Source organism: Dama dama, chromosome 33 (genome assembly GCF_033118175.1).
Source record: "Dama dama isolate Ldn47 chromosome 33, ASM3311817v1, whole genome shotgun sequence".
Classification (NCBI taxonomy): Eukaryota; Metazoa; Chordata; class Mammalia; order Artiodactyla; family Cervidae; genus Dama; species Dama dama.
In genome coordinates, this window is record NC_083713.1 from 36720885 (window position 1) to 36734791 (window position 13907).

The 13907-nt window shown below is 36.4% G+C and overlaps 1 protein-coding gene across 1 annotated transcript in view; it reads left to right on the forward strand.

The window, feature by feature from the left end:
- IFIH1 (interferon induced with helicase C domain 1) overlaps nucleotides 1–13907 on the forward strand; it is a 55942-nt gene that overhangs the window by 26805 nt on the left and 15230 nt on the right. The window contains exons 4-6 of the mRNA XM_061135485.1: nucleotides 221–325; nucleotides 5239–5459; nucleotides 13008–13218. Coding sequence (XP_060991468.1) covers nucleotides 221–325; nucleotides 5239–5459; nucleotides 13008–13218 — 537 coding nt within the window. The remainder of the gene's footprint in view (nucleotides 1–220; nucleotides 326–5238; nucleotides 5460–13007; nucleotides 13219–13907) is intronic.

Genomic DNA, 13907 nt, shown 5'->3' on the forward strand with positions numbered 1-13907 from the left:
TAAATACATGTATTTGATTCAGTCCCCGACAGCTGCTCATTCATAGTGGAGTTTTTAAACATTGCTTGCCAGAAACTCTTACCTTTTATTTGTGATTGTCTAGATGTACCTTTTCCACTTGCATTGAACTGTATGTACTGTGTGCTGTAGAGGTGTGCAGTTAAAATACGTTTATTCTCAGAAATATTTTTAAAATATTTTAAAATGTTTTCCTTTGCAGAATCAGACACAAGTTTGGCAGAAGGAAGTGTCAGCTGCTTAGATGAAAGTCTTGGACATAACAGCAACATGGGCAGTGATTCAGGCACCATGGGAAGTGATTCAGGTACTGCCTAACTGTTGTGTAAACCTTAAAAAGTGTGAAATAAGACACCATATAGTGGAACGCATGGGGGCTGTTCATACCCTCCCTAATGTATTTATGCAATTAAAGCAATTCTTTTCTACAGTTGAAATAGTTTTGGAACTTTGCCATTCACTTTCTTGAAAAGTACAACTTACAAGTCTTAAACTCAAGGTCTCTAATTTTGATCCAGTACATAGCTTTTTGGTCTGGCATAGAACCATGTAATCTATTTTATTTATGTGATCTGTTTTGATTAATTTGACTGCTTTTAAATTATATACTCAATTTTATACATTTATTTCTGACCCCTGCATTTAAAAAATTAAAATACATTATAAATAAAAGTAATATTGAGATGAGTATGACTATAGTTAATGGCATTTAATGAGTCCCTCTTAAGCATTAGAATATACACATATAGTTAAAAGAATTTCAATATTTATAAACATCCTTTAATTGAGTTTGCAAAATATTTTCATCACTAAATGAGAAATTTACTAGATATTTCCCAAATTGTTCTTTGTATCAGTTTAATATCCCACCCACTTCCCAGGTAGTGCAGTGGTAGAGTCCACCTGCCAAGCAAGAGATGTGGGTTCAACCCCTGGGTCAGGAATATCTCCTGGAGAAGGAAATGGCAACCTACTCCTGTATTCTTGCCTGGAAAATCCCATGGACAGAGGAGCCTGGAAGGCTTACAGTCCATAGAGTCACAAAGAGTCAGACACAATTAGCAACTGAGCACACACACACAGTAAATAAGAGGGCCTCTTCCCAATCTCCAAAGTCTTTAGCAAGACTTCCTGTTATCAGACACCCTAACTTTGGTCAGTCTGATCCATTTCATATCTTTTCTTTCTGTCCTTTGAATGTACATTTCCATTTTTACTACTGAGGTGAAATGTTAACATTAAGAATGGGTGATGGGCCCTTTCATGTCTTTCTAATATTTGTGTGTTTGAAATATTTTATAATTAAAATGAACAAATTAGTGCAAACAAAAATCAGTGTTTTGCAATATGGCCAGCAAAGAAGCAGCAGCAAAATAGCAAATTAAGAAACTATTCTTCATTCGTTCTGTGACTGAGTTATAGAAAACACTTAGAAAATATTGTGTACTTCATATTACCCTGCATTGTCTGAAGGATTATAGAAATTTACATCTACAATAGGCCTAAAAGGGCAAAATAGTTTACATAAAGATAGCCATCTGCCCTAAAAGCTTTCCCAAAGGAAACGTACCACCTCTTTTATTTAAATGCTCTTGTCTCTTAATAGCCCCCAAATAACTTAGAACAAGTTGATTTGAGGAAACTCAATTCACCAAATGTCAGTCATAACTTTAATGTTAATTAAAAAGGGTTAATTAATTTTCCATTCAATTTAGTCAGTGTTAATATTAAGTTCTTGGCATGTGCATACTTCTGTGGCTTTTATTTGTTTTTTCTGTGCTTGTTATACAACTGTTAAATTTAATAATTAACATTTTTATTAAATGCTATTGATACTAGAACTCAAAATACACTCTAGCTAATATTTAACATCTTTATGATTGCTTTAAGCTTCTGGACCTTCTCCTAATTTTTGTTTGCCTGAGTAAGGGCTTTTCTACAATATTCATTCACTTAATAACCATCTAATAGATATCCTCTATGTGCAGGGCATTTTGTCTGCTTAGCACTGTTAGCAAATGCAACTATTTACTGATTTTCAGTCTTCAACATGGCATGAAAGTCATGATAAATCTAATGCAACCTACTTTTAAAAAGCAAATACATTTCCAAAGGCAAATACATTTGAAGACAAACATATTTTTAAAGGGCAACTCATTGGAGTTCTGGATGGTTAGTGCTTAGGAATAAAGCCTAGTGGAAGATTGCATAGTAGATGGCAAAATTCTGAAATCATAAAATTATGAAATTCCTTTCTTTCATGTGCATGCTATAAGTTGACATACAAATCAGTTTAAGATAGGTTTATGTAAACTGCAAATTGTTAAACATGCATTGATTCACTGAAAGCATTGCAGTGTTTGGGATTATGTTTTAATTTCTGAGGTTGACATCAAAGGGACCCTATTCCACACGCCCTTTGTCCACATTTAGAGGTTACATTATGAGGCATAAGAATCGTGGATGTGACATTATGTTCCTTCATAGTATTATTATGCCATAGTAAAGCATAATTAGTGGTACTTTTGAAGTTTAAATATTTTAATTATACCGTGAGAGGCTTTTTTGTTTTTCTGTTCCCCATTCTCAGAGAGATATACTGCTTCTTACAAAGTGGCAATGTTTTTGGCAATGCACATTGGCCTGATATGTAGAAAGTGTTTCCTTACTATTTTGAGGTAATATCTATTAATATTTGTCCAGCTGGAATGGTATATTTTTCTGAGGTTACATACTATAGGTAAAGGAATACTTTGTCATTTTCAAACACATGCAGTGACAGACCTTTTCTCTCCAAGAATAACTCAGCTGTCAAAAATCAATGTGAGAATGAAATTTGCCACATGGTGTAGTTTCAATAGAATGTTATTATTTAAACCTTATTTGATTTCATTTTTTTGACCATTTGTATGGTATAGTATAATTTTAAGGTCTTCGATAAATACTTATTGTAGAGGATGGGCACAATATTATTCAAAGCCTGTGCATATTTTAAATACCACTTTTGTTATTGCATTTAATTAATTTTGCTTTTTTGAAGAGAGCCAAAAAGAAGCACACAACAAACAAACAAAACCCAAACATTTTTTTTATATAAAGGAAATTGGCTCCTGGCTCCCTGACACCAGCCCAATTCTCTCCTTCTGGTGACAGAGAAGAGAAAATTCTCTTTTCATTGCGTATGTGGATGTATTCTTCCATTCCTGTGTCAGAGGATGTGATAAGGCAAGAATCAGGCTGAATATTTAGCACTCACCCAGCTCTTTTTCTTTGGATGCTATCCTCACAATGAATCCAACTCTGATTTTTTTTTTCCATATTCACTCTGTGCCTCTCTTTTAAACTTGAGGCTACCAATCAAGTTTCCTAGACTTGACTCAAAAAAATATGGATGATATTGAGCTATCTGGGCTTCCCAGGTGGCGCTAGTGGTAAAGAGCCCCCCTGCCAATGCAGAAGTCACAAGAGACGTGGTTTAGATCCCTTAGTCAGGAAGGTCGTCTGGAGTAGGAAGTGACAACCCACTCCAGTATTTTTGCCTGGAAAATTCCATGGGCAGAGGATCCTGGCGGTCTACAGTCCATGGGGTCGCAGAGTCAGACACGACTGAGCACAGCACCGTGATATTCTTAAGTCAGCTTGAATCTTCTGTAAATATAATAGAGGATGGGTTATTATAATTGCTATAGAGCTCAAAGACAAGCGAGGTGAGAAAGCTTGTCAATGTGTGTTTTTAAAAGCTGCTGATCTTGAATGAGTTCTTCCTGACAATCCTAATAAATGAATCAGCAGATGAGCCAATGATAACGTAAATGTATTGCGTATATGTTTACTCATCCATACAGAAGGCAAATTTCCTGCCAGGTTAGTAGATGACTCTTCCTAAGTGGTATTTGGTGTGAATTTTCCTACCTGTTCAGATAGTGCTATCACAGCAAGTTAAAACCCAGTTAAACAGAATCATCCAGTTGCTGAAATGGAACAATCAGCAACTTTTTTTGAAGTTAATGGGATTTTGTTAGTTTAATTTTATTGCACTCATTGATAAGAAAGAGAATGCTTACCTCATGTGTAATGAAATACTGATAAGTGCTGTCATTTCGTTTTTTTCTTGTGATTACATAAAGCAAAAGATGGGCTTTTAAATTGATACAATATTTGTTTTACTGCATTCCACATGATAAGTTATACATTTTTAGATCTTTTCCCCTGACTAATGTAGATAAACTCGGTCACTTCTAAAAAACATATACTTAAACCAAGATATATTATAATGATTTTATTCTAATGTTTATAAAATTAATGTATGTTAGTATGTATTTTATCAGTATTTTAAATGTAGAGATCTACGCTAGCTGAAAATATTTTTAATGTATTATGCTTTGAGTTTCAAGAAAACATGAATATGTGGAGACATACCTATAAGAAAGTGATAAAAATCACATTCGAAGCTAAATAGCAAAATTAGTCGCAATCCAGTTATGAACCAACAAAATTATTTTTCATCTTTCACTGCACACTTACAGAGTGAAGGCTAGCATGGAAAAGACTAGCACCTTTTCCCTAAATACAGCTTCTGTTTAATCTGATTGCCTTAAATGGCAAAACTTAGATTGGGGGAACCAGTTTTAGGTATTTGAGATAGAAGATCTACAGATAGAAGATAGATAGACAGATAGATATGCTTTTTGGTATTTGGTTTGTCAGGTAAAGTTTTTCACATGAAGGAAAGTGGCATCAGCTTTAGTATTTCTTCACAATAAAAAGTGAGGGGGAATATAGAACAAGGAGTCCTACTTTCCCAGTCCCTCTTGATTTGCCAGTGAGAGAACTGGGTGGGGTGGAATGGTTCCACAAAGAAATGGCAAGTCTGAGGCATTAAGAATCATCAACTGCCAAGCCTGCACCACAGTCATTTCCACTTGGCTTTGCCCACTCTCTGAAAAGACTTCTCTGTGTTGCCCCCTCCTAGTCCTCCATCCTGTTAATCCCTTCCCTCTCCATTCCCATGTCCTAGGCCACTTCCAGAGTGCTTGGGCTGTGTCCTGCAAACACAAAGAGCTGACACCCATTTGGTACAGAAAACAGAAAATGGATTGGTTTGGACCCCTTATGAAAGGAGATTTAAGCTGCAAGGGGCCCATGTTCCATTTCAGGCTTCCTAGCCTTAGTTATTTTGTTGTCTGTTTCCTTAGTTTTCTTCCTTGTAACCTCCTTCAGATGATGAGAATGTGGCTCAAAGAGCATCCCCCGAGCCAGAGCTGAATCTCAGGCCTTACCAGCTGGAAGTGGCCCAGCCTGCCCTGGAGGGGAAGAACATCATTATATGCCTCCCTACAGGGAGTGGGAAAACCAGAGTGGCCGTTTACATTGCCAAGGATCACTTGGACAAGAAGAAAAAAGCATCTGAACCTGGAAAAGTTATGGTCCTCGTCAATAAGGTATTCAGACAGCGCATAAATAGAACATGTTTATTTTCATATTATTTTTTCTGAAGCATTTGTATAGTGATGTTTGTAACAATGGGTCACACGGTTTTAATTAGGAAAAATGTCAGAATGAGTAATTTATTTTAAACCTTTTTTTTCAGTTCTCTCTATTATCCAAATTATTAACCATTAAAGTAGATTTTTTTGTCTTATTAAACCAGAACATTAAATCAAAGAGCTGCAACTGATGTACTGTTGCTCAGTTGCTCAGTCATGTCTGATTCTTTGCAACCCTATGGACTGCAGCACGCCAGGCTTCCCTGTTCATCACCAACTTCCAGAGGTGGCTCAAATTCATGTCCATTGAGCCAGTGATGCCATCTTGTCCTCTGTCATCCCCTCCTCCTCCTGCTTTCTATCTTTCCCAGCATCAAGATCTTTTCCAATGAGGCAGCTCTTTGCATCAGGTGGCCAAAGGATTGGAGCTTCAACTTCAGCATCAGTCCTTCCAATGAATATTCAGTGTTGACTTCCTTTAGGATTGACTGGTTTGATCTCCTTGTTGTCCAAGAGTCTTCTCTAACACCACAGTTCAAAAGTATCAGTTCTTTGGCATTCAGCCATTTTTATTGTCTAGCTCTCACATCTGTACATGACTACTGGAAAAACCATAGCTTTGACTATAGAGACCTTTGTAGGCAGAGTAATGTCGCTGTTTTTAATAATGTCTCTAATTTATACTGATGTATAAAGAATGTATTTACTCAGATTTTCTTTATGGTGAACTAGTACTGACTTATCATTGCATATGGACTTAAATGACCTCAAAATATCACTGAAATCTAGGCTTAAACACTGTGTTCTAGAGTCTCTTTAACCACCGTACATGAGTGTGTGCATGCTAAGTCACTTCAGTCGTGTTGAACCTGTGTCTCTTGTGTCTTCTGCATTGGCAGGCGGGTTTTTACCACTAGCATCACCTGGGCTACCACCTAGGAAGCCCTTTTTAACCACTGACCCTCAGTCAAAAGTGGCAAGTGCTCTTTATTCAGAATATATATAATTTGGTTTGAAAATGAAGAGAAAATTAAGTGAATATTTGAATGATTTATATCAAGTTTAATAGAGAAATAATTTTCAAATAGTTTATATATATGTAAAAAAATATATATATATACACACGTATATCATTCAATGCAACTGAGGTTTTGCTTTAATATTTTTATCTTAGGATTTTTAAAGTCTATCTTCATAAACAGGTATAAGTCTCCATTTTAAAGTCTAGTTGAACTTTATTCAGATATATCAGAGTTTATTAATTTATAAGTTTGTAACTTGGGGCTATTGATATTTACCATTTTATGGAGTAAAATTGAGTACAGTTTCCATGACCAAAAACAATCTTTTTCCCATTACATTGGTGACTAGATTCTCATTTGCTCCTTTACAGAAAATATAATTATAGACTATATGTGTAACTTTCCTCTATTTTTTGGATTTCTATCATGCTGAAAGTTTTAATTGTAGTCTGCTTTTTAGTATTAGAGAAATGTACTCAGAATCCATAATCTTAATGATTTCTATCATGTAACTCCAAAAGCATTTTGTATATACACCCCAAGCCTAAATACGGTTCCTTCATGCTTAGATGCCCTCTGTTAGAGCAGTTTGTGTGTGTGTGTGTGTGTGGTGATGGTGATACATTAAAATTTTTTTCCCATGGCTTTTCATATATTTTCCTTATTAAGGATATTATCTTTTGGAATAAAACAAATCTAGGTGTGAATACTATTTCTACCTACCAGTAATTTGATCTTGGGCAAATTATGAACTTCTCTCACTTTAATTTCCTCATCTGTAAAGTGAGTAAAATAATACTACTCTATACAGGGTTGGAAGTTTAAATGAGATAATCTATTTAAAATCTAAGAGTGACTCAGTGAATATCAGTTCCTTCTCCCTTCCTTCCTCCTCACCTTAACAACTAATAAATTGCAGTTCCTTAACCAATGAATAACGTCTTAAGTGCCAGGTCCAGAAAAAAGAACAAAATTAATTGGATTTGAAACGACTTAAACTGATGCTCTTGATACCGTCTTTACATTCTTGCATTTCCTCAAACTCATTCCCTTCATTTACTCTCCCAAAGATCTCTCCTTCCCTTGTCTGTCTCTCTCTTGGTTATATTACCTCCTCCAAAGCACTGAGTAACTTCTAATATCAAGAAGGTCCTCCTTCTAACAAGAGAGAGCTCAATCCATTCTTTGAACAACTGACACTGTTAGAAAGACATACCTGCATTCATCAAAATCCATTTCTCCGTAATCCACACTTATTGTTTAGCATTCTTTCCTCTGTAATATACAGAGTAAGCTGAATCTTAATTTTGCTGCCTTATGATAGCCCTTCACAAAGAAAAGACATCAAGCATCAAATGACTCCAGAGGGATTTTTCTTTTAGTTTGCTGTGATAAATACTTCCAGTGCTCTTATATGTTCTTCATATAATGTAGTTTCCAGACTTTTCATCTTCCTAAGAGCTCATATTTTTTCAGACATTAACTAAGACCCTGTTAAAACACAGTGTTTAGGGTTGGACAAAATACTGTAGGTAGTAGAGGAAAGATGAGATGTGACGTGTGATCCATGGCCGGGTTTGCCTTTTGTTACCAATGCTGGCACCCACTGACTCATCTGAAGTTTTCCGTAACCTAAGAAGTCTCAGCTTGTTTTCATTTGAAGATCTGTTAAACTAGACCTCTCAAGTTATTTTTGAAGGTTAATTTTGAGCCTACATGAAAATACTTAGGTTTATACCTATGTTTTTCATGTTATTAATCTTGACTGATCTTTTCAAGTCTCATATTTTTGTGTGTATCTCATGTACCTTCCTTTTTGTATAACTCCTCATCCTCTCAGTGCTATATTCTGGCTGTGACTCTTTCATCCCATTGGAGCAAGGTGATACTTATGAATTCACATTTGCACCCGTGTTTAAAAGTGAAATTATCCTCATTAATTATTCATATCCATTGCATTGCTCTGTAGACATTTAAGGTCATGGGTCCAATTTCTGATCTGCTTCCCTCTTGTTTTTCCCTAGGAATTACTGGAAATCTCTCTGCTAGATCTTCCCTAATAATTGTTTAATTTATTATCCCATTGCTTTGAATTCTAAAGTAATTTAATTCTTTCGATTGAATCAGATAATCTCTGACCCAGTAAGTCAACATAACCTACTTTCTATATTTGGCCCAATGGCAAGGCTTTAATATTATAACCCTTCATCTAGAAAGGAGAAATCCTGTTTCCTAATACCGTTTACTTTTGTCTCCCTTTCTCTATCCTTTCCAAAGTTATCGCCTTCAGATGCAGGGAGAAATGAAAACACCACCTGTGTTCCCAGACTTTCTATTTCCTATCTAGGACTTCAACATCATGAGAGAGAAATCCCAGGTTCCTAGATGCTATAATGCAGCCCCATATGATTCAGCAGAAGTGGGTAGCATTTGGGTTTGATTAGTCTTGGCAGGCACTCTGTCACATCTCAGGAAAAGGCTCCAACAGGACCACACACCTCCCAATTAGCCATGTCAGGCTTGCATCTGGCTCTGTGTCCTTCAGGAGGAAGTCAGTGCCACCCAAAGTGAGTCTCAGGATTTCCAACACCTGCCACCTCCTGTGACAATGTCTTTTTATTCTGTAGACCAAAATATGCTGCTTCTTTGGAATATCTCAGCCCATCCTTTATGGGCCAAACCTCAGGTTTCTATGCCACTCCGGACCATGGTGGTGGTGGTTTAGTCTCTAAGTCATGTCTGACTCTTGCAACCGCATGGACTGTAGCCTACCAGGCTCTCTGTCCATGGGATTTTCCAGGCAAGAATACTGGAGTGGGTTGTTATTTCCTTCTCTGCTCCATCGTATAGAGATTCTTAAATGATTCAGCAGCATGAGCGTATTTAAAGACAAATCAAATGCGGAGCCTGCCCTCAGGGAATCTATGGTCTAGGAAATGAGAGCTGTGTATTAATATAATAATGACTGTTGTGTTGCACTTCACAATCTCTCATTAAAATCACACAGCTCTTGTTTTTAGTAACCATAAATATCACCATTTTAGCAATCAGGAAACCGAGGCTTTGGGCTTTAATTGGCCTGTCAGGACTCATCTGCAGCAGAGCCGAGACTTGAACCCTTTTCTTCTGAAGGGAACTTGTCCTCCCTTCTATCATTCTCTACTACTAGGATAAAAAGATGGTGAAATACCAGGGAAGTTTTCTGAGTACTGGCACTATGTCAGCCTCTATTTCATTTATTTTTCATAACACTTCCACCACAGGTTGATATTTTCCTGACTTTGTTCATTGGAGATAGAGATGATTAGGTGACTTGTCCAAAGTCACACAATAAGCAAGTAGCTGGAGTCTTTGTTTTCAGAGCTCACTTTCTCTCCTCTGAAGCATGCAATCTCCACTACATTTAATCTTCCTTTACTTCCTCAGAATCTTTTTTGCTGACTTCCTTCTTAGATTATTTCCGCTGTCTTGTATAAGTAGAATGAAAAGAATAGTCCTATAAAAGTGAATCAGAAATGACTTTGTAGAAGAAAAAGAAGAGCTGTGGTTCTCTTTTTAAAAATTTTTGAAAAGACTTAAATGTCATATTGGAAGCTTCATAAAGTGCAGGCTTCAAGACTCTGTCCTAAATATGGTCTGTCTCTAGATTCAATAGTTCTTGAGTGGGGCTGCATTCTCCAAATCTCTCAATTGATTTTGTGACAGATAGGCAGACAAGAGATCTCACTTTGGAGGGAGAAAAACAACTAAATGAAGTTTTCTCTTTCAATCCTGTGTTATATTCTTGCACTTACCAAACTTTGTTATTTATTCACTCTGTTTCCTTGGAATTCATGGGCTCCATTTAGCCCCCTTTCCCCTCCTACATTCACTCTTAGAAGCCCTCACCATTTCTACTAAATAATAATACAAAGAAGTGTTCTTCCTTGGTTCTCTTCAACTAAGAGGGTCAGTCTGCCCTTATTTTCCACATAGAGTTCATCTCAAATTTTAAAAAATGAATAGCACATATCTTACAGACCACTGTAAGGTAATCACTGACCACATTATCAGGTAATTGCATGAGGAGAAATGTAATGTTCATTCTTTGATGTTTGCCCTTGAAACTCTTTCTGCCAACTTTATTTGCCATGCTGTACATTCCTGGGCTTCCACTGTACAGTTTCTCCTAGGATATAACCTTCAAGATGGCATGGTTTGGGAAGATCCCTTGGAGAAGGAAATGGCAATCCACTCCAGTATTCTTGCCTTGGAAACCCCATGGACAGAGGGGCCTGGAGGGCCACAGTCTGTGAGTTTGCTAAGAGATAGATACAACTTAACAACTAAACAACAGGGGCCCAGTTATTCCTTTCCCTAGTAATCGAGCTGTTCTAAATGACTGGTGATGTGAGAGCCTTGAGGTGTCAACTCAGTCACCTTCAGTGGTCACTACAACATACAAAGACTCAACTCCTTTGTTCTTTACTGAGCAACAAAACCTTAACACTTTGACCAGGTTCAGCTGTTACTGAGGCTAGACATTTCTAAATGTAAATTGAGGTAGAATGCAGAGTAATGACATCACTGGGCATTGTGAATGCAGGACTGAAGAATTGACAGCACACCTCCAGTTCAGCACTAGGCTCAGGGCAAAACATTTCCAGACTTGCAGGTCTCAGTTCTCAGACACGGGATTGAACCTGGGCCATGGCAGTGAAAGCCAGAATCCTAATCGTTAGGTTACCTGGGAACTCCCATAAGTTTGTTTTCTGTGTCTGTGAGTCTGTTTCTACTGTGTAAGTAAGTTCATTTGTATTTTTGATTACATTAGATTACATTTGGTTCATTTGTATTTTTCTTAGTTTACTCATGTATTGTTGTTCAGTCACTAAGTCATGTCCAACCTCAATGCCATGCTCCTCTGTCCTCCACTGTATTCTGGAGTTTGTTCACACTCATGTCCATTGAGTCAGTGATGCTGTCTGATCATCTCATCCTCTGACGTCCCCTTCTCCTCCTGCCCTCGGTCTTTCCCAGCATCAGGGTCTTTTCCAATGAGTATGTACATCGGGTGGCCAAAGTATTGGAGCTTCAGCTTCATCATCAGTCCTTCCAATGAATATTCAGGGTTGATTTCCTTTAGGATTGACTGATTTGATCTCCTTGCAGTCTAACAGACTCTCAAGAATCTTCTTCAGCATCACAATTTGAAAGCATCAGTTCTTCAGCACTCAACCTTATTTATGGTCCTACTCTCACATCTGTACATGACTACTGGAAAAACCGTAGCTTTGACTAAACAGACCTCTCTCAGGAAAGTGATGTCTCAGATTTTTAATATGCTGTCAAGTTTTGTCATAGTTTTTCTTCCAAGGAGAGATTACATGTATAAGTTATATCATATGATATTTTTCTTTTTCTTTTTGACTTAGTTCACTTAGTAAGATAATCTCTATGTCCATCCATGTTGTTTCATGTGGCATTATTGCTTTCTTTTTGTGACTGAGTAATATTTTATATATATATATACATATATATATATATATACACACACACACACATATATATATATATATAAAACATCTTTTTTATGCATTCATATGTTGATGGACATTTAGGTTGCTTCCATGTCTTGTCTATTGTAAATTGTGCTGCTCTGAACACTGAGATTCATGTATCTTTTCAAATTAGGGTTTTCATCTTTTCTGGATATATGCCCAGGAGTAGGATTGTTGAATCATTAGTAACTAAATTTTTATTTTTTTTAAGGAACTTGCTATTTTGTTCTTTTTCAGCCACCAGAGCTGGTCTAGCAGTCCATCCCTTCACCTCCACCTGTTCTCCTAGGCAATATCTTACCTTCTTACCTTTGGTTTTCTGCATCCTCCAATTCCTTAGGCAGGTTGCCTCTGGCTTGATCCCCAGACAACTCTACAGCCCATAAGGGTCCCGTGAACTGTTATATTGAATTTAAAATACTCTTGGTGTTCATAGCCCTTTATAGCTTGACTTTGTTTTAAAAATTCAAATTTTGTTTCTTATTCAGGCTTAATTTCGATTTATCTCTTCACTAACCCACAGTTTACAAGATTAAAATTTTTTCTAAACCCTTCCAAAATGGAAGTTGCTTCTTCCATTTTGCTGTCACTTTCTTTGTTTCCGTGGAAGAATTGTCACATTGTGTTGTGATCATTTGTTTTGTTTTCTTGAGTCTTGGTCCATGTGCTTGGCTAGAAAGAGTTCCTGAGAGTTGTCAGCTATACCTTAAACATCTTTGTTTAAGGACATCTTTCAGACACAATGCCTACACCTAATGAAAGACGTTGACTAAATGCTTACCAATGTGTGAATGAATGAAATGATGGATAGGCTGTTACATCTAATTAACTTATAATGCAAACATTTCTGATAATGCTTGGCAAACATAGTAGGCCTTTGGTCAATACTCTTTTTGTCTGACAATGCTTTCTCTTTCTTTTTAACTTTGGCATTTTTAAAGGTACCGTTAGTTGAACAGCTCTTCCGCAAAGAGTTTGAACCATTTTTGAAGAAATGGTATCATGTTACTAGATTAAGTGGTGATACCCAATTGAAAATAACATTTCCAGAAGTTGTCAAGTCTCATGATGTTATTATCAGTACAGCTCAAATCCTTGAAAACTCCCTTTTAAACTCAGAAAAAGGTGAAGATGATGGTGTAGAGTTGTCAGGTTGGTTGAAATGTTTATTTTTGTAAAATAGTATGAATATTGATAGTAGTAACAGGGGCTGTATTCATTAAATAAGTTTTTAAAGGTTGATTAAATATTTAAATGTTTATTATTTTTATGTTTTATTAATTTTTAATTGAAGTGTAGTTGATTTACAATGTTGTATTGATTTATCCTGTATCGCAAAATGATTCATTTATACATATATATATTTTTTAATATTCATTTCCATTGTTTATCATAGGATATTGAATATAATTCTCTTCTACAACCTTTTTGTTTATCCATTCTATATGTAAAAGCTTACATCTGCTAACCCCAATCTCCCACTCCATAATTTTGATTTAGATTGTCTTCCATTGCTCAAGTTTTCATTAAAAACCTTCTTCCTTGGGGAAGTAAACAAAAAGTGGGATAAGTTTTTAAGTATGTCACTTTATTCTGCATCAGTATATCATTATTAAATCAAACAGTTACTGGACTTCCAAATCAGTATCTCTAAGTACCAACAAGTTCGTTTTAAGTTTTAGTGGATCCTGTTAGATATGCCCTCTTCCCTGTAGAATAAATACAGTCCTTTCTATTTTGTGGGGGATGGGAAGAAAAGGTAGGAGCAAGGTGGGGAAGGAAGTATATAAAATCATAATAATTTAATGCCATGTTGAAATAAAGTAAACTTATTCCTTTTT